The sequence below is a fragment of the Syngnathus floridae genome, chromosome 6 (genome assembly GCF_059516105.1).
Source record: "Syngnathus floridae isolate MCC-2025c chromosome 6, RoL_Sflo_1.0, whole genome shotgun sequence".
Lineage (NCBI taxonomy): Eukaryota > Metazoa > Chordata > Actinopteri > Syngnathiformes > Syngnathidae > Syngnathus > Syngnathus floridae.
In genome coordinates this window covers 19,067,416-19,089,501 of record NC_142418.1, presented here as the reverse complement: position 1 = coordinate 19,089,501, position 22,086 = coordinate 19,067,416, and the positions used below count along the sequence as shown (strand labels likewise).

At 56.7% G+C, this 22,086-nt stretch overlaps 4 protein-coding genes and 1 long non-coding RNA gene across 11 annotated transcripts; 2 read left to right on the top strand and 3 right to left on the bottom strand.

Annotated features, from left to right (window-relative positions):
* Positions 1–44: 44 nt before the first annotated feature.
* elk3 (ETS transcription factor ELK3) lies at positions 45–6,197 on the top strand. Of its 5 annotated transcripts, XM_088378288.1 has the most exons (5): positions 47–395; positions 2,345–2,597; positions 2,715–3,446; positions 4,626–4,748; positions 5,663–6,197. In XM_088378288.1, the coding sequence occupies exons 2-5, from the start codon at positions 2,391–2,393 to the stop codon at positions 5,753–5,755; spliced, it is 1,155 nt and encodes a 384-aa protein (XP_088234414.1). In that variant the 5' UTR covers positions 47–395; positions 2,345–2,390; the 3' UTR covers positions 5,756–6,197. The 5 variants fall into 5 exon arrangements, with proteins under 5 accessions (XP_088234413.1, XP_088234411.1, XP_088234410.1 ...); XM_088378287.1 differs by having other exon boundaries at positions 45–395; positions 2,357–3,446; XM_088378285.1 differs by having other exon boundaries at positions 45–395; positions 2,349–3,446.
* On the bottom strand, positions 2,600–6,962 carry LOC148397200 (uncharacterized). The gene is made up of 3 exons (XR_015858993.1): positions 6,345–6,962; positions 5,369–5,417; positions 2,600–3,792 (listed from the first exon to the last, which is right to left on the bottom strand). It is a non-coding gene; the product is annotated as an uncharacterized LOC148397200 (long non-coding RNA).
* Positions 6,963–7,014: 52 nt separating this feature from the next.
* On the top strand, positions 7,015–9,784 carry ucmab (upper zone of growth plate and cartilage matrix associated b). The gene is made up of 5 exons (XM_088378300.1): positions 7,015–7,142; positions 7,458–7,538; positions 7,941–8,036; positions 9,256–9,354; positions 9,461–9,784. Exons 1-5 carry the CDS (start codon positions 7,082–7,084, stop codon positions 9,556–9,558), a joined length of 435 nt encoding a protein of 144 aa, XP_088234426.1. The 5' UTR covers positions 7,015–7,081; the 3' UTR covers positions 9,559–9,784.
* camk1db (calcium/calmodulin-dependent protein kinase 1Db) lies at positions 9,590–15,790 on the bottom strand. Of its 2 annotated transcripts, none has more exons than XM_088378293.1 (11): positions 15,222–15,790; positions 13,133–13,264; positions 12,694–12,768; positions 12,431–12,569; positions 12,233–12,359; positions 12,086–12,161; positions 11,712–11,824; positions 11,553–11,631; positions 10,974–11,061; positions 10,735–10,897; positions 9,590–10,666 (listed from the first exon to the last, which is right to left on the bottom strand). In XM_088378293.1, exons 1-11 carry the CDS (start codon positions 15,326–15,328, stop codon positions 10,554–10,556), a joined length of 1,212 nt encoding a protein of 403 aa, XP_088234419.1. In that variant the 5' UTR covers positions 15,329–15,790; the 3' UTR covers positions 9,590–10,553. The 2 variants fall into 2 exon arrangements, with proteins under 2 accessions (XP_088234419.1, XP_088234420.1); XM_088378294.1 differs by lacking the exon at positions 15,222–15,790 and adding an exon at positions 14,363–15,200.
* A 336-nt stretch (positions 15,791–16,126) lies between these two features.
* Positions 16,127–21,218, bottom strand: dhtkd1 (dehydrogenase E1 and transketolase domain containing 1). 2 transcript variants are annotated; one of them, XM_088378226.1, is made up of 17 exons: positions 20,926–21,218; positions 20,264–20,416; positions 19,980–20,191; positions 19,729–19,923; positions 19,358–19,627; positions 19,109–19,280; positions 18,799–18,997; positions 18,408–18,720; positions 18,263–18,347; positions 18,056–18,195; positions 17,840–17,990; positions 17,663–17,769; positions 17,445–17,609; positions 17,255–17,337; positions 16,977–17,149; positions 16,705–16,790; positions 16,127–16,627 (listed from the first exon to the last, which is right to left on the bottom strand). In XM_088378226.1, exons 1-17 carry the CDS (start codon positions 21,095–21,097, stop codon positions 16,526–16,528), a joined length of 2,778 nt encoding a protein of 925 aa, XP_088234352.1. In that variant the 5' UTR covers positions 21,098–21,218; the 3' UTR covers positions 16,127–16,525. The 2 variants fall into 2 exon arrangements, with proteins under 2 accessions (XP_088234352.1, XP_088234353.1); XM_088378227.1 differs by lacking the exon at positions 20,926–21,218 and adding an exon at positions 20,537–20,852 and having other exon boundaries at positions 20,264–20,450.
* Positions 21,219–22,086: the final 868 nt, after the last annotated feature.

Here is a 22,086-nt window from a genome sequence, read left to right as displayed (position 1 = left end):
TTTTTAACACACCTCCCCCCCCCCCGCTCTCTCTCTCTCTCTCTCTCTCTCTCCGTCTCTGTGTGTGTCGCTCGCCATGTGTGCCGACTGGCGTCCGTCAGCAGCGGGTAGGCAGCAGCAGCAGAGGCAGAGGCAAAGAGGAGGGGAGGAAAAGTGTGTTTACACAGACGGCAGAGCGCCTGGGGAATCGTCGGCGAGAGGAAGTGAGCCGCCGGCTCCGCGTCTGCCTGCTCCGACTTCCTGCTCGGAGAAAGAAAAAGCGCAGGATCCGATTTCAGGCCGAGCACAAGCCGTGTAGCAAGCATGGAAAAACAACCCACTTCTCCGGCGGCGTCGCGCTAAAGTTCCTCGGCGGCGGCGGCGGCGGCGTAGAAAGGCCACGGAAGTGATCGCAGGTAAACATTTATCCTCCACTTTGCATCCGACCAACTTAGTTGCGCCTTGGTTCGGACTCCCTCGAGTCGTGGCGTCGAGAAAAGCCAGTGAACGCAGGCAGCACTTTTTCTATCTGAATAGCAGCTTGTCTTCTTTCATTCTTCCGGTGTGCTTCCGAGCAACAGCTTGGGGGGAGAAAAAAACTAAAAGAAAAAAGACTCATTTAGACTTTTGCACCGCCGGCCTTTGTTTGACTTCTTGACAAACTTCTTCATGGCTAACTTTTGCCACGTACAGACTTTTCAGGTTGTTTTGAGCTTTTCCATTCGAAAAGGGAGCTATAGAGAAAAGCGAGAGTAACTCACTCGTAACTACCGCCTCATTAACGAGTACCCGACTAAATCGATAGCCTAACTCGAGAAGGACGACCAGCTCTTGTCATTTATTTGTACAATATATATTATGCGTTCGTGTTTATTTTTTTAACCTTGTGTGCACAATGCGAAGGGTGGAAAACAATCGTATCAAAAGACATTGACAGTCCTGGTAACATTTGGGATGCCTTCCACTCAAATGTAATCGTCTTCTTCCTAAAAATCTAAATTGGAGCGCAGCAAGCCACTAAACGCCTCTTTCGGAAACTGACAGTATTTCAGCAAATTGCTCACTTGTTCCCAAAACCGATGACTGATGTCTGTCATCCGGTTTAGAGATCAAGCGTCGAGTCTACCGAGAAGCCCTTTGGACCTAGATTGTACCATTCAAAGCAGTTCGTAACAAGGACTTCTAAAATGTCCTTTCCATTGGCCAGATGTGAGCGCCAAAAGGTATGCGGACAAATGGAAATGAGCAATTGGGAACGAACCCCCCCCCGTCGCCGGCACAAATGCCTGCAAAGCTCAAAAGGCGGCAGGCACGCAGCTCGCAGGGTGAAAAAAGACACAAACAAACAAAATCCAACCGCGGAGGCAGAAGATTGGTGACAACGTGGACTTTTTCCACATCCGTCGGAACAAACCAACAGGAAGCGGGCGACGTGCGGTCAGGACCGAGTAATGTCTGCGCCGCGGCCGTCGACTAATCTCATTAAGAGTTTCCGTTGGGCCGACACACTGGGCGGCTTTGTGGGGACGGCGGCCCCGAGCCAGCCGGCCGGCCGGCGCGCGTCCCGGCTAAAGAATGCCCGCGAGAAGAACGCCCGGCGCGACCGGCCGGGAAGAGAGCAGCCGCTGTTGACTTGAGGTCAACAGCAAAAGGCCTCCTTGAAATGACACGTTTACTGCAGTATTACTACAGCGCGCCGTATAATATCCTGGCGCCAAAACGAATCAATTCATGAATCTCAACAATATGGAGCAGCGCCACCTAGGGTGTGTTCAATGATACTCACAAGATTGGCAAGGACAGCCATTCGTCGGCGGGGATCTTGTCCGCCTCTTCTTCTTGCCGCACGCATCTCTTCCGGTGGAGCTCAGTGCTGCCTAGCGTGTTGTGGCCCGACGTGGTACTGCGCCCGCTGACTTGGGACTGTAAAAAGAAAAGCAAAGCGGGCGACTGGAATCGATGATGTTTTCCTTAGCTGTGCTGTCCGTCCCCGTGGATTGAGGGTGGAAGGAAGAGGTTGATCTTGTCACCGGTGGGAAGTGCGAGAGGGCGGGGCAGGGAAGCTAGCGCTCGCTCCCCCCCCCCCCCCGCTGCGGGATCCCCTCGGCCGGCCCGTTTGTCCTTGAAAGACGGGAAGTCCTGACTTTGACAGCTTTGTAGTTTGACGCGGCTGCCGCAACTAAATGGAGCCTAAAAGGGCGGGCGGACGGGCGGGCGGGCGGGCGGCCCCCTTCCGCTCCACGTTGCGAGCCCGCCTCCTCACATCAGATCTGCCGCAAGGACAAAGAGTCAAATGCGTGCAAATGAAAACACTGAGAGAATTCATTCTAATGTCACTTCCTCTCTTTGCACATGTGGCAGCCAGCCAGCCAGCCAGCCAGCCAGCCAGCCAGCCAGCCAGCTAGCCAGTGATGGACAGCGCCATCACCCTGTGGCAGTTCCTGCTGCAGCTGCTGCTGGACCAGAGCCACAAGCACCTGATCTGCTGGACGTCGGCCGACGGCGAGTTCAAGCTGCTCAAGTCCGAGGAGGTGGCCAAGCTGTGGGGGCTGCGCAAGAACAAGACCAACATGAACTACGACAAGCTCAGCCGCGCCCTGCGCTACTACTACGACAAGGTCAACTACGTCCCGGCGCCGTTCTTGCTCACGCCAGCCCAAAGGTGGCCGGCGAGTACTCCGGAGCCAAAGGCCGTCCTGGCTGCGTCAACGCCGTTTGCTTTTTCTTCCCGCCAGAACATCATCAAGAAGGTGATCGGCCAGAAGTTTGTCTACAAGTTTGTCTCCTTCCCCGAGATCCTCAAGATGGACCCGCAGATGGTGGAGATGGGCCTGGCTTCCGGGAGGCTCCCCCCGCGGGAGGGCCAGCCCGCCGAGGCTGACGTGGACCAGGAGGAGGAGGAGGAGGTCGAGGACGAGGCCGACGAGCGCCGGAGGAGGGCGCGGGCGGCGGCCGCCACCGCCGCCGCCTTGGGGAGCCGCAACGACTACCTGCGCTCGGGCCTCTACTCCTCCTTCAGCGTGGCTTCGCTGCGCCACCGGCCCGAGCTGCTGCGGGCGCTGCGCCACCAGCCGCGCTCCGTCATCCGCTTCGGCGCCAACGCCGAGGCCTACGTCTCGGCCGCCGCATCGCCGGGCCGCGAGCGGGAGGATGAGGAGGAGCGGGACTTGTCGGAGGCGAGCGCCCAGCCCCTCAACCTCTCGTCTGGCCGCAGGGAGCGAGGCCTGCCGCCGCCGCCTCCTCCTCCGGAAAAGCGGGCCGGCGGCGGCGGCGGCGGAAGCTCCGCCTCCTCGTCCTCCAGTTGTAGCGAAGGAGGAGACGGACTCCTGGCCAAAAGCAAAAAGCCAAAAGCTCTGGACATCTCAGCCCCCTCCCTGCTACTGGCGGCCAGCGACATTGGCTCCATCGCCCTCAACAGTCCGGCGCTGCCGTCCGGATCGCTCACGCCCGCCTTCTTCACGGCGCAGGTGAGCGAGCACGCATCATTTTGACTCCCACCTGAAATGAGCCTTTGCACGCACGTTTTTGTCAGGAATGCGAGCACTCCTTCCGTTATGGCCGGGAAGCAAAACCAAAGCAAAAAACAACTAGCATACTAGCACTACAAGCTGCTAAGTGGAGCGTTCTGATCACGTTAAATGCTTTTCACCGAGCTTACCTGTGGAGCAGAAGTGTGGCCGAAGTCTCGGGAATCGTCTCGGGTCCTGTCTTCTGAAGTCTCGGGAATCGTCTCGGGTCCTGTCTTCTGAAGTCTCGGGAATCGCCTCGGGTCCTGTCTTCTGAAGTCTCGGGAATCGCCTCGGGTCCTGTCTTCTGAAATGCAAGCCAATGGGTGGGCAGCGCCAGGCCTTTCGAGTCACCGCAACCGGGTTCAATCGGGTTCAATCGGGTTCAGGCTTTCCTCAATGGAGTGTGCTGCTGCCTTGGCCACCAGGAGGCAGTATACTACAGTCACGCTCAGCGCAAACCCAGAAGAAGGGTCTTCTTAGTCGTGTTTTATACTCGATGCCCGATTTTGGTTTGTTGGTCGGATTGGCTTCAGGTATCGGCGGCCGACGGCTTCAAATGAGGCCCGCGAGCCGTCTTTGTTGCCGAGAGGCCAAACGTTGGACGGATGTCATCAAACGTGTTGCTCCGTTGCCATTTCGTGCCGTGGCATCTTTTGCGGACATTGTCGGGGACAGCCTCGCTGTCAAGCCAAAGCGCCAGCAGGGGGGTGTAGTGGGGGCGGGGCAGGCCCTTAAGTGATGCCATATGCCCCAATAATTGCATTAATAATGCGAGCGGGTTGCCTGCAACACTGGCTCGCTTCTCTGAGGTGACACCGACCGGGTGGGCTGGGGGGAGAGCAGAAGACCCAGAGAGAAATTGATTTCATATGTTGCCCCCCCTCGGTCAACAACAACCCCCTCCCTCCCTCCCGCTCTAACGTCACTTCTGTATTCCAGAGGAGAAACCGCAGACTTCCTTCCTGCTCCGCCAGTTTGTTTTTCCAGAGGCCAGAGAAGCTGCTGCTCTGCTCTGCTCTGCTCTGCTCTGCTCTGCTCCATTCTGCATTTTCAGCATGTTTTGCATTAGCCCCAAAAGGCCATTGCGTGCGCTCCTCCTGACTCCGCCTCCTCTTTTTCTCACTGCTCCGTTTGCAGACTCCCTCCGGCCTGCTCCTGGCTCACAGTCCGCTCTTGTCCGGCATCCACTTCTGGAGCAGCCTGAGCCCCGTGGCCCCGCTCAGCCCCGCCCGGCTGCAGGGTCACGGCTCCTTGTTTCAGGTGAGTTTGGATGCAAAAGTGCACACACCCGGTCGAATATCAGAGTCGCTCGCAAACAACTTTGAAGATGTTTTTGTGTTGCCGCATCGGACCGGACCAGCACGCTCGTGCGATTAACCAGCGGGCCCGGCGGGGTGGGGCTCACTTGTGGTGGGGGGGGGTGTCCGGTTTCAGGACCGTAGCGTCGGAGAGGAAATCCTGGGAAGACTTCCTGTTTGAGCCCAGGGGAGCCGACCGGCCCGAACAGGGCCAACTGGTTTCTAGAGCGGATCCTCGCTCGTCACACGTACGCCTGCCCCGCCTCGCCCCGGATATCCCTGCCTTTGCCTTTGCTACCTGAGCCCTCACCTCGCCCCCCCGTCTGGGCACTTTGTATCAGCTAGCAACGCGTTAGATAAAAGCAATAGCATAGCACGAGCATGCCGCGCTGTGCTCAACTGATGAGCCCGACGCCTTTTACCAATGGGCCTGCTTGAAGCAACCCATCGGAGGATGGAAAAATGTTGCTCATGTATTGCGCAACGGCAGGCAAAAGCCGGCACTAAAACGGTTCTATTGGCAATACCGAGAAGCCACGCCCAACCCACCTCCCCTCTGTCCAAAAGAATTCCAAAAAATACCTGTTCACTGTGTGCTTGTGCTTCCACTTCCACGGGCATTGGGGCAAATCTGATTGGACAGAAAGTCAAGGGAAGAAAGAAAGTTTTGAATTTGGCTTGTAAACCTGGTGGGGGTGGGGGGACAGAGACGAACAGGAAGAGACACAAATAACAGGAAGCCTGTGCTGTGACAATGTGGCGGTTCCTCAGCGGAAAGGCAGCCTTTCACCGAGCTTCCTTCCTTCTGCTGACCCAAACTGCGGGCCTGCCTGCCTGCCTGCCCGCCCGCCCACCCACCTTTCTCTTCCTCCACAGTTCCCCAGCCTAATCAACGGACACATGCCTCTCTCCCTGCCAAGCCTGGAAGGAACACCCTCCTCTTCGCCCCCCAGTACCCGCAAATCGTGAGGGATGCGGCCCCGTCGGTCGTCATTCCGCTCAACATCCTCTTGAGACTGTTTTGTGACCTCATTGGGTTTTGTCGTGGGGTTTTCTTTGCACTTGGGTTGCTTGAGGTTGCAGTGGTGAAAGCACTCAGTTTAAAAAAAAAAAAAAAAAAAAAAAAAAAAGCTAGCTAGCCATAACGCTAGCTGCTAAAGGCGGGGCGGGCGAGCCGGACGCTCCTGCGCTCGTCCTTCTATGTATGTATATGCAACGTATGCACTCTGCTTCTCAGATCGTACCGGCTGTGCCTTCATTTTGTGTGCTAGCCTGCCAACTTCAAATGAATGAAAAGCCTTTTTTTAGTACTTCCTCTTTTTTTTATACTGGACGTGATATGCAGTCTGTATCATTTTGTATTGTGAAGAATGTCATCTATTTTCAATAAAGTAAGCATTGAATGCTCCAACGCTTTTTGGGTTTTTTTTTTTTTGTTCCCCAACATAAGAAGGAAAGCAAACTGTCACAAACTGATTGGAGCAGGGCGACCAAATGCAGCTTGAACCAAGGTTGGCAAACAAAGAAACAGACGGGACGAGACGGGACAGAGACTCACGGACAGCAGCCAGGCAAACAGAAGTCCACTCGGACACGGAACAGAATCTGACCGTGAGCCTCCACACAAGACCGGGGGGGGAACTAGATGAGCAGTACAGGAACACTAGGCGCAGGCACAGACAACAGTAGACACCGTCAGGGAGAAACACACGGGCAGGGTTTAAATACATCCGATAACAAGAGGGAGAAGGTGACAGACATTACGGTAATGAGTTCAGGGGTGTGGCTGAGGGAAGTTGCCGGCTGAGCGTGCTCTGGCACGGACGTGACACAAAGCTTTGGAAGAAGCAATTAAAACGTCTTTTTTTTTTCTTTGAGGGTCGAAGGATACGTATGAAAAATGAGGAAAATCACAACAACAAATTCAAACTCTACTCATACTGGTAAACAACGCCCTCTGGAGGCGCATCGAGGAACAAACAGGAAGCGGGGAGCGACTGCAAACCAAACGCTACGAGAACGCCCTCTCTCGACAAAAATGCGCCAGTCGCGGGACTACAAAAAGTATTGAGAGAAGATAAGAATCAAACCTCTATCATAGAGCTTTTTAATCAATAATAATAAACATCAATCGCTCTCTCTCTCACTATTGGAATTGTTTGGACCGCTTAGCAGGTTGTGGGCGTTTCCTCCCTGCTACCCCCCCCCCCCCCCCCCCCCCCTCCCTGCCCCCGAGCCCTTTTCCCATGCTCGGGTGCTCCAGCATCAGTGTGAGATTTGGATGAAGAGGGGAACATGTGGTGGACTCGCGGGAACTTCGTGGCGCTCCTGGCAGCGCTCGTGGCGCTCTCCTCCTGTAAGCCTTTGTCATTGTCATGATTTTAGCAGAATCAAATTCTGATAGCCGATTCATCGGACCTTTAAATGTGAAAATGTCATGAATAAAAACTTTTTGGGCATGCTCACAACTTTAACGGTTTGCATTCCAGGCGGACGGTTTGTTGGGATGTTGTGCGTTAATAATTGTGTATCTTTGCAACTGAGAGGAAAATCAGCAAAATATTGACTTTTTCGGGAGCAGGTGTCATTGTCTTCATCGTTTTCTTCTGTATGGATACTTGACGGAGTCATTTGTTTTTCTTGTTCTCTTTCTCCACCCTTTGTGCCCCAGTCCGCCCGGAGGCCGACTGCGCAGCCACGCCGGGCGGCGGCCGCGGTGGCGGCGACCGGGCCGCCGTCGACGAGTCTCAAGGTGAACACATCAGACATGCTTTGGCTTTTCTTCCTATTCAGAGCCGCCTTGAGGCAGAATTGCATTCCTTCCGTGAGCAAGCTCGCGCCAACGTCATCCATCCAAATAACATTGGGCCAACGTGTCAAGAAATGAACGGCTCCATAACGCCTCGCGGGCAGGTGCTACAATTGGCCCAGGCGTGAGCGTCCGGTTGCGATTCGTGGCCTACGGCAGCTCCTTGCACAGCTTCTCACTTTTGAATTTGTCCTTTTGACTTTGCCGTCTTCAGCCCGTGGCAATTTAGGCTCTCCTTGCCCACGTGCCAGGGCATCGCAGCACATCAACTCTTTTTCTGAACAAGCATAAACAACAACAACAACAAGTCTGAAGTCAAAGTAGCACTGCGGCTGTTGTCGGCAGGACCGCCGAGGGGGATTTTCATGAAGGGGGCGGACGCATCTGACTTCTTCAGACGACGCAGCAGGAGAGCGGTCAAGTCCCCCGATGAGCTCAACGGTCAGTTTTGACTATTCCTTTTGAAACGCTTCATTGAACGGAGCTCTATTTAAGCTGCGTGTTCCGGTATTTGTTTTGGTTGGTCCCAAAGTCTCCTTTGGATGTTTTGTCTGGACAAAGGAGCGCGTGATTGAATGAGTCGCCGCGAGATGAAAAGCAAAAGAGTGACTTCCATGGAGTCCCAGCTAGCTAGCTAGCTTGGTAGCTAGCTCGCACGCACACATCTCTGTGACTTTCCTAGGCTGTGAAAATTCCCAGCCGCTCGGATGTTTGATGTTCCCAAGAGCGAGAAGGCTTGGCGGGGAGGTGAGAGAACAGCGAGGGGGCTTTCTTCTGAATTGGGAACGCCACTGCGCTCTACCACATGCTGATTGATTGAATGGGAGGAGCCATGGGAGGAGCCGCTCGCTCATGCTTTGGCAGCCTGCGTGGCCAGGGCAAAGGTTAGGGTCAGTGCTCTCGTTTGAGTGACAGCTGAAGGCGAGCGCCGCCGCATTTTTCAAACTGGACGGGCCCCGTAACTTGAGGCTCCGCAAAATCATTTGCAATTTTCGGAGTGGCTCCAAAAAGTTGAGTGTGTTGCGTTGTGCCACTCGCATACATTCCAGGAAGGATTTGTCGCCCCCGCTGCCAGCCGTGCTCGTGGTGCTTCCGGGTTCTCGTGAGCGCTAAATAAGACAAACCAGAGCGAGCGTGATGGAACACAATCGGACAATTAACTTGATGTCGAGCGACGCGCTCGGCGGGCTTCTTACTCTCAACCCCGGCGAGCGGCTTTTCCAAATGAACTGACCCAACTCGGAAAATAGATCATGGAGGAAGCGTCCGCAGCCCTGCAGGGATCCTGCAGGGCTGCGTCCCGAGGCCCCTACTTGATCCTGTCAATTTGAAGACGTCTGCCGATGACCGTCGGTGTCAGTCTCCGCCGAGAAAGCCACCCGTTGGGAAACATTTTCTTGGTTGGGCTGGCACTTGCGCCCCGACACTGTAAACCAGGGGTGTCCAAGTCCAGTCCTCGAGGGCCGCATTCCTCCATGTTTTCCAAGTTTCCCTCGTTAAACACACCTGATTCAGGAGCCTGATCATTGAATCAGGTGTGTTTAACGAGGGAAACTTGGAAAACATGGAGGAATGCGGCCCTCGAGGACTGGACTTGGACACCCCTGCTAAACCGTCTGTGGCGGATCTCGTATCTAAACGGGACGGCGCTGGCTTGCAGCCGAGCAGAGGCAAGTTCTGGCCGCCGACGAGCGCAGGAGAGAGTTCCACGAGGAGAAGAGGAACGAGTTTGAGAACTACGTGGAAGAGGTGGATGACGGTGAGTGCGCTGGTGGGGATGGGACGGTTGCCAGTGCCGCTGGCTGGCTGGCTGGCTGGCTGGCTGGCCGTCTGTCTGTCTGCCTGTCTGACACGTTGTCTTCCAGAACAAAACGAGAGGAGCCGCGAGAGCACGGAGCAGTGGCGCGAGTTTCACTACGACGGGATGCACCCCCCTTACGAGTACAACCGCCAAAGCATCTGAAAGTGGCATGGCAAAAAGGCAAAGACACCCGCAAAGTCTTTCTTGTTTAATACATATGACATCAAGACATGCAACATGCATTTGGAGCAGCAATTCACAGCTTGTGGAAGTGTGCGCATGTGCGTGCGTGCGTGCGTGCGTGCGTGTTGCTCTACTTTGGTGAGGGAAGACGACAACACAGAGACATTCAACATTGCCAAAATTAAACTTTTGTATTCACAGCAAACAGAGGCTCACTCGTCTTTTTTTACTCACCACACACACGTTTACATTTGCCGAGCGTTTTCTTGACCCTGACCCGGAAGGGGGGGGAGTGGGGGGGGGGGGGCATTCCGGGGGCCAGAGTCTTTCTGCTAAATTCAACAGGCCGCTATGAAGCGCCGCGGAGACGCACAACCACTGATTGTACTCAAGCTCAACATTTTTGCTTGCGCACCAAAAAAAAAAGCTCTCCACGCCACCCTGAAAAGCACCTTGCCTCGTTGTGACCTCCAGAGCCACTTTGTCTTGCTGCCGTTTGTTCACCCTGACGACATCCCAAATTTTGGCCAGCCACCGACCGCCGCTTTACAGAAAAGAAGCCAAGTCTCCCGTCGGAGCCTCGGGCGCTTTGGTCCGCTTCAAGCGCCATCCCTGAGAACCCACGCGTGTCCTCTCAAAGGAAAGGAAATCACCACCGCGCACGGAGGCGAGAATCAAAGTGGGCGCCGCCATTTGGCTTCAAGCAAAATATTTACACCGGGCGGACACGGGAGCGTCCCATTGGACGGCAGCGGCGCCGCTAAAACCAGCACTTTGGTTTTGCGCTTCCTTCTCGACTTGCTCAGGAGCGACGCCGAGCGCATCTCCTGGCTCTCTGCTCAAAATCGTCACGCGGAAGGGAGAGAGGGAGGGAGAGAGCGAGCGAGCGAGGCGGGACAGGCCACCGCTCGGGATCACCGGGCCCGCTCTTAAAGCTCGGTGGTCTCCCAGCTCACCTCCCGCGGAACTTGGCGTCATTTAGTCCCCGTGCGGATGACCGTGACGGTGGAGGGGCGCGCCGACGGCAGCTCTTCGCCCGAAGGAGACGCCGCCGTGGCGGAGGAGGGCAGGGCGGCCGCCGGAGGACCTGACAGACAGAAGAAAGTCAGGCCATTTTCCAACATGGAAACTTTGCTAAAGGGCGAGACGACTCACTGTCGCGGACGGCGAGCGGGGCGCAGTCCACCGACTGACTCTTGGTGGGCGCTCTGCCGGCGGGGCCCGAGGCGGCGCCGTGGACGCTGCTGCTGCCGCCGAAGCTGGTGCCCAGCTGCAAGCGCCGCATGTGGCGGATTACCGCCGTGGCGTTGAAGGCTTGCTAAAACAAACACCAGATGGTGTCTTTGCTGCAAAAAAGCAATCAATTCTCTGCTCTTTTGCTTTGCGGCGCTTACCCTCCATTTGCTTTTGGCAAAGTTTTTGCGCATCTGCCGACTGACGGACTCGTGAATGTTCTTGCAGAGGGCCGTGCCTCCGGCGATCCTGACGGACGGACGGACAGACGGACAGACAGACAGACAGAGAGCGCGCCGGCCGCCGTAATCAGCGACAAGTGAAAGGGGCGCGTGTGTGTGTGGTGCCGCCGCTTTCTGAGGAATGTTCCTGAGCGCCAATGGGTGCGAGGCTGGCCGCTTGGCCGGCTCGTGCCATTTCCAATAAACAAGCGCCCGCCGCAATTTGGCTCTTTGTGCGAGACAAAGCAGGGGACGGGAAGAAGGCCCATTAGCCTTTGGCCCATTAGCCTTTGGCCCATTAGCCTCTGGCCCATTAGCCATCGGGCCATTAGCCTTGGGGCCATTAGCCTTGGGCTAACGGTTGATTAAGGCGGCCGCATTCTTCGAGGATGGCTAATTGGCGGCCGTTTCTCGGAGGCGGCGGGCTGCCATGGCCACAGCGACTCGCCGAGCTTTTACAAGAGCCGCCTGCGTCACGCCAGCGGCCGGCGGCTGTTTAATGGCCGCACGCTTCCTCACCAGGGATGCTCCAGAGCCTGGTCGCAGGTGAAGCGCTTCTCGGGGTCCTTCTCCATCAGACGGCTGATGAAGTCTTTGGCTGTGGATGCAGGAAAAATATAAATAAATGGACTAAAAATTCAATCACAACAATAGGTTCGTGATGACGCCTTTTCTCACCGGAATCCGAGATGTCGTCCCAGTACGGCGCGTCAAACTCGTAGTCGGCCTTGAGGATCTGCTCAAAGAGCTTGGAGTCGTTTTCATCGTAGAAGGGCGGGTAGCCGCACAGCCTGGCCAAGAAGGGAGGCAAGGAGGGAGGGAGGGAGGGAGGGAGGGAGGGGAAGGAAGAAGAGGCGGCGGCCGCCGCCGAGGTCACCCGCCTGATTTGCGGGCGCCAAGGTCACCCGCCTAATTTGCGGCCTTCTCACCGCACGTTACGTTCACAAAAGGGAGCGCGATGCCAGAGGAAAAAGTGGAGCAAAACAAGACACCCGCCGGGCCGCCCACCCGCCCGCCAATCTGCAAATGCTGCTGGCTCTTCGGGCACTTACAGAATGTAAGCGATGACCCCGATGGACCAGCAGTCCACAGCTTTACTGTAGGGCTTCTGCGCCAACACCTCCGGCGCTGACAAAAGAAGAGCAGAGTTGCCATCTGGCCCTTAGCCGCCTGCTGGCTGGCTGGCTGCCAAAGCTCACCCACGTATCCTGGAGTGCCGCAAGCGGTGGCCATCACGTCGCCCGTCCCCTCCATCTTGGACAGCCCAAAGTCGCTGATCATGATCTTGGACTCGTCGTGGGGACTAAAGTAGAGCAGGTTCTCGGGCTGCAAAATGGGACAGGGAGGAGTTGGGGCCGGGCAGGGCAGAAGGGGGGCGTGCGGCGCGGCGGCGCTACCTTGAGGTCCCTGTGCACGATGCCCATGGAGTGGAGGTAGTTGACGGCATCCAAAACTTGGCGGATGAGCCGACTGGCGTCCATCTCCGTGTAGAAGCCCTTCTCCACGATGCGATCAAAGAGCTCGCCGCCGGAAACCCTGCGGCAGGCAGGCAGGCACGCGCCAACGAGAGCCCGTTACGTGGACGGCGCCGCTCGGACGGCGTCCGACAAAACCTTCCTTCCTTCCTTCCTTCCTTCCTCCGGGGCGGGGCCGTACTCACAGCTGCATGATGAGGTACAGGTGGTTGGAGCTCTCGTAAATGTCCTCCAGAGCCACGATATTCTCGTGCTTTATCCTGCCCAACAGACGCAATTATCTGGCGCTGCGGAGGAAACCTTTTGTGAATGTTGTCGATGAGTCAGCGAGCGGCAACCCCTGAGCCAGCCTTCGGGAAAGGCCCGCCCGCCATGCAAAACGAGCCGAGAGGAGGAAAAGCAGGAGGATGGCAACGGTAACCAGGCAACTAGACTCAACGCTCGCTCAGCGGGGGCGGCGGTTACCGGTGTCCGAGTCGACATGAACGCAAAGAATGGAAGGGGGGGGGGGGGGGGGTGTCACATTTACATAGGAAGCGTCTTGTGAAAAAAGCATCATCAGAGGACGCCACCCACCCATGCTCATTGAAATGTTAGCGGGTTTTTGTCGGGCGCAGCACCTACTTCCTGAGCACGGCAATCTCGTTCTCCAGACTCATCTCCTTCCCTTTGAGAGCTTTTTTGGGGATGCACTTGATGGCGACCATCTTCCCCGTCGCCTTCTCCCGGGCCATCACCACCTCCGAGAAGGCGCCGCTGCAAACGGAGGGAGGGAGGGAGGGAGGGAGGGAGGGAGGGAGGGAGGCAGGGAGAGACGGATCAGAGAATCGACCGTCTTTTTCATCTCTTTGCTGCCAAGAGTGGACAAGTACAAACATGTCGGAGGACGGAGAATTTTGCACCGCATGGTTGGCCAAAGTACACAGGCGGCAGCGGCGGCGGCAGCAGCGGCATATGGGCACTATTTACAGAGAAGTGGCAAGGTCACACAGGAGGCTGTTGGTTTAAGGCCGGACAAACACTTGGAAAGGGTGGGGCACATTTAAATGCACGTGTCTCGTCGTGTGCAACATCTGCCAGCGAAAGCCTCTGCGAGCATATTGTCAGGCCCATCTTCTGTCGTCCTTGTTGCCTAGCTGCCGCTTGCGCTGCCGCTTGCGCTGCCGCTTGCGCTGCCGCTTGCGCTGCCGCTTGCGCTGCCGCTTGCGCTGCCGCTTGCGCTGCCGCTTGCGCTGCCGCTTGCGCTGCCGCTTGCGCTGCCGCTTGCGCTGCCGCTTGCGCTGCCGCTTGCGCTGCCGCTTGCGCTGCCGCCGGGCTCCAGCCAAGGACCGAGTGCGCTTTACATAAGATGCGCCTCGGGAGCGTTTCAGCCTGTGAAAGGAACCCGTTCAATATGGCCAGAGGGGCCACAACGTTCAAGTACACATTCAAATCCCTGCACAAATGTAACGGAAAGTGAATTTGGAGATCCGTTTGAGCCCTTTGCTGAAAATGGGACCAAATAAAACACTGAGAAATACGTGCTCGTGACGTGTGGGCATACGGCCAAGTGGGAATCAGCATCTCAGATTTCCTGATTTTGATGCGCTGAGCATCTGGAGCGTGCTCGTGGTCAGGCGGCGGCGTCATTTGCCTCCTCAGCGGCTTACGAGCCCGATTTAGCTTCCCGGCCAGGCGTCGGGTCCAAAGACCGATTCGATTGACGGAAATCTCATTAGGCTCTTCAGGTCGGCTAAGTCGAGCGAGTGAGGGAGGGAGGGAGGGAGCGAGCGAGCCGCTTTTGCCCCGCACACGGGCAATGCAAGGCCAAGTTGTTTGGACAGTGAATCTGGATGATTCACTGGTATTACTCACCGGTGTACAGGGCATGTGGGGGGGAGGGGGGGGGGCTGTTCCCACGTAAGAGAAAGGCCTCCAGGTCAAAGCGTCCAATGATTTTAGTTCACCGCACGAGAACATTTGTCAGGGGAAACTGGTCGGTGGCGGCAGCACAGATGAGTTGATTCGGAAAATTGCAAAGGAACGTCACCATTTGCCACATTGGTGGAATGAGGAAAGGAGCTCCTAACCATCATCTTGCTGATAACACTTGCTCAAAGACGCGCTTCTTTGAACGTGCATACGCTTCGCCCAGTAGCGGCGAACAAAATCGCTCCGATGATTGCCTTCTGATCATCGTAAAAACTTTTGCATGGGCGATAAATGGAGTTCGCGATACGCACGGTACAGCAATGTCGTTCCGCCCTGCCTCGGCACGGCACAGATGGAGCAAAAGCAATCAAGCAGCAAGCAGCCGAGCCTTGCTTTCCGGCGCCAATGCTCGCGGGCAACCCTGACGGAAAATCACCATCCACTATTGCACCTTTGACCAAGTACAGTCCAAAAGGTAGATGAAAATCTGCAATGTGATACGGCGGAAGACAAACCCCGTAAGGTTTTGAAACACATTCGATAGTACAGGAAAATACAACTGAACCCCCAAAACACCTCAACGTTGTGACGTCACGAAAGTACAAGCAAAGGGACAAAAACGTCGTGACGTCACGACGCCGATAGCTGCTTCGACGTCAGGTGAACGTACGCACGGTCACGTGAGCAACCTGTTGAACGATTGTCAATCAAACGTATAGACGCGTGCGTGCGTGCCAATTGCCCCCGGCACCCAAACTTTGCCGCTTAAAAGATTGGAATGGGCGAATGGACGCCAACTCACGTTCCCAGGACTTCTTTAAAGTCGAACACACTCTTGATGTCGTCGACGTGCTTCTTCCACGAGCCGTCGGCGGCGGCGGCGGCGGACTCGCCGTTCTCTTTCGCCATGTCTCGCCGGCCAGCCGTGTGGGGATCAAGCACATGCAGCAGAAAGACAAGCAAACGAGACGAGACGAGACGAGACGAGACGGAGGACGACGAACAGACGCAGGAGGAGGAGGAGGGCGGGGGCGGGTAGCGACAAAGCTAACTCCACGAAAAAGTGATGAGCGCTGCAGAGCTTCTTAGTGGGCTAATCCGCTGCGTGACGGGGAAACACGGCGGCGGCGGCGGCGTCCCCACCCCCATTACGCCCGCCCGCTCCTCCTCCTCCTCCTCCTCCTTTTGCGTTTCCTGCACAGGTCGCTCGGTGGTGGCGGCGGCGATGCGGTGAGGGAAGCTCGGCGTGGGAGGTGGCAGGACGCGAGTGACGGACGCCCAGGCGCTGCTCTGGCTGTGACTACCGAAGGGGGGGTGGAGGGTTGCCCGTGTCAATCAGCGTACGTGTGTCGGAAAGTGTTCGCATTGCACCAAATGAGTCTCCGGTGCAGCGGGCCTCCCCGGTTTGAAGAGTTCCGGATGGCAGGCGCACCATGTGTCCGTCCACTTGTTGCTAGGCGGAATTCATTGGGCTCAAAGGTGACTGCCCCAGAAGGCCAATAAAAAACGTCCGTCTGCTGTAATAAATGTCACACTTTTTGAGAATTGTACCTTTTGTGCGTGCGCGCACGCTTACCTTCACATGTTTCGTCTGCATCTCGACGCACGTTTAGTGTAAACGAAGACATTGTCGACACTCGCAAAGTGCCTGACTTTTCCAAAGCGCCTTCAGTGCGGGAAAAGAAAAAGAAGTTGCGCACAACCCAAGACAGAAGCACAAAATCGATTTATTGGATTCCCCCTAAAATGTCTTGCGTGTGAGATGTCACTTGTCATCCCAGACGTGTTCACTTTCAACACTACCGATCCTTTTTGAGATCACAAATGTCTTCAAATGCCACAGCCCGGATAATACCTTTGCTGATTACAATTTTGCAGATTTTGACAGGTGCGGTCAAGTGCTCGGACGCGTGGCTTTTCTAAAGCGCATTTCCTCAGCTCCGACGGTGGGCGTCGTCGCTTTCGCCTTTCGGCCGTCCGGCCAGTCGTCCAATTCCACCCCGACGCGCCAGACGCCTTGCACTTGGCGACTTGATTTGTGTGCAAAGTCTTGTGGTAAACTTGCTCCCAGCTGATTGGCTCCGAGTGTCTTTCTTCTGTCGTCTTTTAAGAGAAGGTAGCGCTGAGGAGGGCCTCTTGCTGCTGATTGTGGATCCTGCCGATGCCCACGGCGGGGGCGGCCAGCGCGGGGCGACTCGCCAGGCGCAGCTGAGGAGGACACAAAGAGGTCAAATAGGGCGGGGCCTCTTTCCTGGAGGTGTGAGGGGGGGGGGGGTCTCGCTCACCTTGCAGGCCAGCTGCTTCTCAAACCTGGGGGCCACAAAAGACCACGGGCCCATGTTCTGAGGCTCCTCCTGACTCCAGACGAACTCTGTCGAGGCAGTCTGTGCTTTACTTCATGATCCCGACTGGGCTCCGTTTAGTTCGGGTCCAATTGCGACTCAATTGTCTGCTTTACAGGCGCGTCGATTCATCGAGCGCAAATTCGTCGGCTGGTTCAAACGGTCAGCGTTGCGGCAAATATTCTCAAGCGCAAATTCACGGGCACTCCACGCACCTTTGGCGTTGGCGTACTTGTCCAGTTCCACGCGGAGTGCGTGCAGCGGGAAAGGACACAGCTCCTCCAAGCGGACCAGCGCCACCGAGCGGCGCTGGGCCTCGTCGCCGGCGTCCCTCTGCTTCTGCAAGGCGTAGTAGTGCTTCCCCGAGCACAGCACCACCCTCTGGACACTAGGCGCAATGACAGACGGCAAAGCTCGAGATCATCCGGCGGCACTTGGGCTTCAATCCGTGGCCGAAGCGATGACGACCGCGTCGTCGTCGAGGCTTTCGTACTTTTCGGGCGTGACCGACGTATCCCCCAACACGGGTTTGAAGCACGTCCCCGGCGCCATTTCTGTCAAGCTGGATGCGGCCCCCTTGGAGGGAAACCAAACAATCACCTCAACGGACGGACGTGCGCGCTCGCTCGCCCGCTCGCTCGCTCTCTCGGTGGGGCGTGACTCCGACGTCAACGGCGACTCACGGGAAATCGAAGCAGCATCTTTGGCCCGACCACGATGAGCGGCTTGCGGAAGTTGCGGATCATCTGCCGCCTGAGCAGGTGGAAATACTGCGCCGACGTGGTGGGATTGACCACGGCCATGTTGATGGTATCACCGTCCATGCCCTCCTCCTTACTGTCGCACATCTGAAGGCACACGAAATCAGAATTGCCCTTTCGCCTGCAGGAAGCGCTCTCACCTGCAGGAAGCGCTCCACGCGACAAGAGGAGTGCTCGGGCCCGGCTCCGTCGTAGCCATGGGGCAAGAGGATGGCCATCCCGCACTGGAGCAGCCACTTGGCCTCGCCTGAAAAGAGCACAGGTTGACGCCGCATCTCGGGACGGCGGGCGGGCGGACGGACGGACGGACGCGGCACCTCCGGAGATGAACGTGTCCAAGATGATCTGAGCGCCGTTGAAGAAGTCTCCAAACTGAGCTTCCCAGATGGGCAAGAGGTCGGGCCGGGCGATGCTCATGCCGTACTCGAAGCCGAGCACGGCCTCCTCGGACAGCGGGCTGTTGCACACCTGCGCGCACGTCCGCGTTCGTCAACGCAACGGTGTGCAAACGCAAACGTGAGCCGCTCTCATACTTCCAGGAAGCCCGTCTGCTCGGGGCCCAGGTGGTTGAGCGGGATGAAGGTGTCGTCGGTGTCCTGGCACACCACCATGGCGTGGCGCTGACTGAAGGTGCCGCGGCCCACGTCCTGCCCGCTCAGACGGACGTCGAAGCCTGAAAGCACCACGCGGAGTGAGGAGGAGGAGGAGGAGGTGGCGGTGGCAGCCACGGCCGTGCTCACCTTGGCAAAGCAGCGAGCCCAAAGCCAAAGCCTCTGCCGTGGACCAGTCCAGTCTGGTCCCCTCTTCCAGCTTCTGGAGTCGGGCCTGAGAAAGACAAAAACGTCACGTCGGAGCGCCGGTTGATCAGTCCGAGGCGGTCGGAACCTGCGCGTGGGTCTTGGCCAGGTGGCCGTGCAAGCGGACGTGCTCGGGGATCTCCACGGACTTGGCGCCGACGTAGCGCAGCAGCTCGAGGGGGACGCCCGTATCCCAGGAGCTGAGCCGGGCCTGGGGCTCGGCCAGGTGCCCCCAGCGGCCCCGCAGGTTGCCGGCGGGCGGGGCGTACGCGTCCACGTTGGCCAGCTTGTCGTTGAGCGAGCCGTAGTAGTCCGTCTTGATCCGGCCGCACTCGGCCTCCGTCATCAAGCCCTCGGAGACGAGCCGCTCCGAGTAGGAGTCGGGGACGCTCTTACGGGAACTGCATTGAAAGAGGGACATTTTGGTGAGGCCAAGTGGAGGTACGGGCTCCTATTTCAATTTGTATTCCGGGACTGACCGGATGATCTTGTACATGGCCGGGTTGGTGAAGAAAGGTTCGTCCAGTTCGTTGTGGCCCCACTGGCGGTAGCAGAGCAGGTCCACGATGACGTCCTTCCTGAAGCGCCGCTGGTATTCCACAGCCAGCCGAGTGGCCCGCGCCACCTCCTCCGCTTGGTCGCCGTTGACGTGGATCACGGCGCAGTTGACCATCTTACCTGACGCCGCGGAGAGAGAGAGACAGAGAGAGAGACAGAGAGAGAGACCGTCAGCTCCCTCCCTTACCTCCCGGTCAAGATCGGCCGTCAATTGGTCTCGGGGAAACCGACCCACGTCGCTGCAGTACAAAGAGGATCTCCCCCTGTCGGACGGAGTGGTGTAGCCCACTTGGTTGTTGACAATGAGGTGGATGCTGCCGCCGACTCGGTAGTGAGGAAGGTCGGAGAGGGTCAAGGTTTCCGGGACGATCCCCTGGCCGGGGAAAGAGGCGTCGCCGTGGACCTGCGCGCCCGACGCCCACACTCAGAGAGAGGAAAACCCCCCCCAAAACAAACGGAAGGGGAATTTCGACGGCCAACCTGCAAGCAGACGACTTGGTCGCCGGGCCGGGCGTGCTCGTGGGGCGAGTAGTCGCCCTCCTTGCGGAGCTGCTGCCTGGCCCGCGTCTTGCCCTGAACCACGGGGTTGACGGCCTCCAGGTGGGACGGGTTGGGCAGCACGGTGACGTGAAGGCGCCGCCCCGAGCCCACGTCCAACTCCACCGACGACGTCAGGTGAGACAGCACGTCCCCGGTGGCTGGCGACGCGTCGGGGAACTCGCTCAGCCCGCGCATCTTCCGGAACATCAGCTATACGCCGGCGCCGGCCGGCGTGGACGCAAGCCATCAACGGACATGTTGGTCCTTTTGTGACGGCTGTCGGTAACAAAATGCGCACTTTCTCCAGTTACCTCCGGCGGGAACTTGAGCAGGCCCGTGAGGAGGTTGAGTCGCCCTCGGTGCGGCATGCCGAGGACGACGTCGGTGACGCCGGACCGGGCCGAGTGCCGGAAGAGCTCGTGGAAGAAGACCATCATGCTCTCGGCTCCTTCTCCGCCGTAACGTTTCACCGTGGAAAATTTGGTGGCCAAAAAGCGGTCAAATTCCTGGAGCCAAAACAGAGGTCAGTACTTTGGGGTGTCTGGGTGCTGGACGCGCCTACCTGCGACTCCAGCATGAGCTCGGCCAGGGTCCTCCTCTCGTCCGAGGAGAAGGCGGCGGTCCGGAGCTCCTCAAATCGGTCGGCCATCCATTCCCTCTCCTCCGCGCTGCTCAGCTGACTGGTCTCCAACGACAGGTGGCCGCAGTAGGCCTCCTCCAGGTAGGCCCGGACCTCCTCCGCCGAGGCTTCCGCCTTGCCCAGGTGACGCAGCCCTGTGCAAATGTCAAGGTCATGACACGTGCGTGCGTGCGTTTGCGTGTAAACAATTGAGCGGCGAACCGGACCGGAGGTGTTGAGCCGGCCACCGAGGGTGCCCGCGAGCATGCTGATCTCAGGGACGCTGTCCAGGACGGGCTTTTGGGGCAGCAGGGGGTTAATTTTGGCCAGTTTGTGTCCATGTGCTCGGTAGGCCTCCACCAGACGGGCCAGGCCGTGATCTGAAACCAGTTTGCCATCAAGGGAAGGGTGACTCTGTACGTGTCGAAAGGAACGCATTCGATCCAGTGAAATGAAATGAAATGAAATGAAATCCGAGAGCAGCCGTCCATTTTCCTCACTTGCCAAACGTTTGGAGACAAGGCAACGAACGGCGCACCAGCACACAAAATGTCACTCGAAGCAAGTGTTTGGAAGTCGTTCTGCTTAAAGCGGTCATAGGAAACATAAAGCAAGACAAATTGGGACTCCATGAGCATTTGCGATAAAGCGCGCCAGCCACTCTCATGTGGAACGCACAATCCAAACGGCGGTAGACGAGCATCACTGTGGCAATACTCGTAAAACCTGTTACATTGGAACAGACGAAGGACAAAACTCACGGCTATTGATCAAGCCACTACTAATAATGTGATTGGTGTAAGCCGCGCTTACACGCAAGTGGAAATCCACGTCTTTTCGAGCTGCCGTGCTTGTGGAATATGTGAAATAGTGCCCGGCGGACGCTGACCTTGATTTAAATGGGCGATGCGGTCGCTCAGCAACTTGTCCTCACGGTGGCTCTGTTTTGGTCGGTATCCGTAAACGCCTCTTTCGGTGTGGTAACAGCAGCCGGCGAGCCGGCCAAGCACGTCGAGGGCCGGCCTCTTCGGGGAGACTTTCAGGACAAAGGCGTAGGACATGTTTTGGAATCGAGAAAAGTCCAAAACAACACAGTTATGTAGCTCTCGGCTACTTGAGAAGGGCAGCCGCACTTGTGCCGAGTGTCACAAGCGGAGGGAGGGAGGGAGGGAGGGAGGGAGCCGGAAGGGAGAAACGGACACGTCGAAGGTGATTGGCCAACGACGCCGAGTCGAAGCTCATTGGCTTCGGCTCTAACAACGTTTCGCGATCCAACAATATTTAACCTTTAGAGAGCAATTCAATAGAAGGCTTACATTTGAAAGCAATTGAATTCAATGCAATAAAAAACACTCCTTTGGAATGTCTTGAAGCACGTGGCAGTTAGGAAGCAGCCGGGAGGAGGCGGGCAAGATGTGATGCGTTCACGTACGCCATCAAAATCGTCCTTTCAGACTCACTTGGGATTCCTTCTCTTGCGTTGCGAATCGTCCGTCACGTGTAGCCTCGCTCGATCTCCATGAGGACATACAAGAACCAAAATAAAACGTAGTCGAATGCCGACTCATTTTGAATTTCATGTTGTCAAGCGCCGTTCTCCCCTCACCACCGTGATGTAGCATTTGGACAAACCGTACACTTACAAATGAAAAGATGTTGACTTTCACTTCTGTTGATACTTTCTTGTCATTCGTTGTTTGATTTGGGAAATGTCATCGTACATACAATATTGATTGTCTTCCTTGCGTTTAAAAATAGTCTCATTTGACATTTGTAGTAGGTAGTTGACAGCAAAGATTCAAAGGCCTTGATTTGCTTGCACCTTCTGTGGCAGTGATATTTTCAACTTTTGAGTTGGAAGCTACATATGTGAGCGAGTTTGTCTTACAGTCTGAAAAAAACAAACAATGAGCACAAAATAAGCTGTGTTCATGTGAACTTTGCATTTGGTCTATTGACAAAACATAACATTTGTGTATCATTATTTGTTGTTGATCTAGCGGGGACAAATCTACTGGTTTCCATTTTGGCCCATATATGGGGGAAAAAA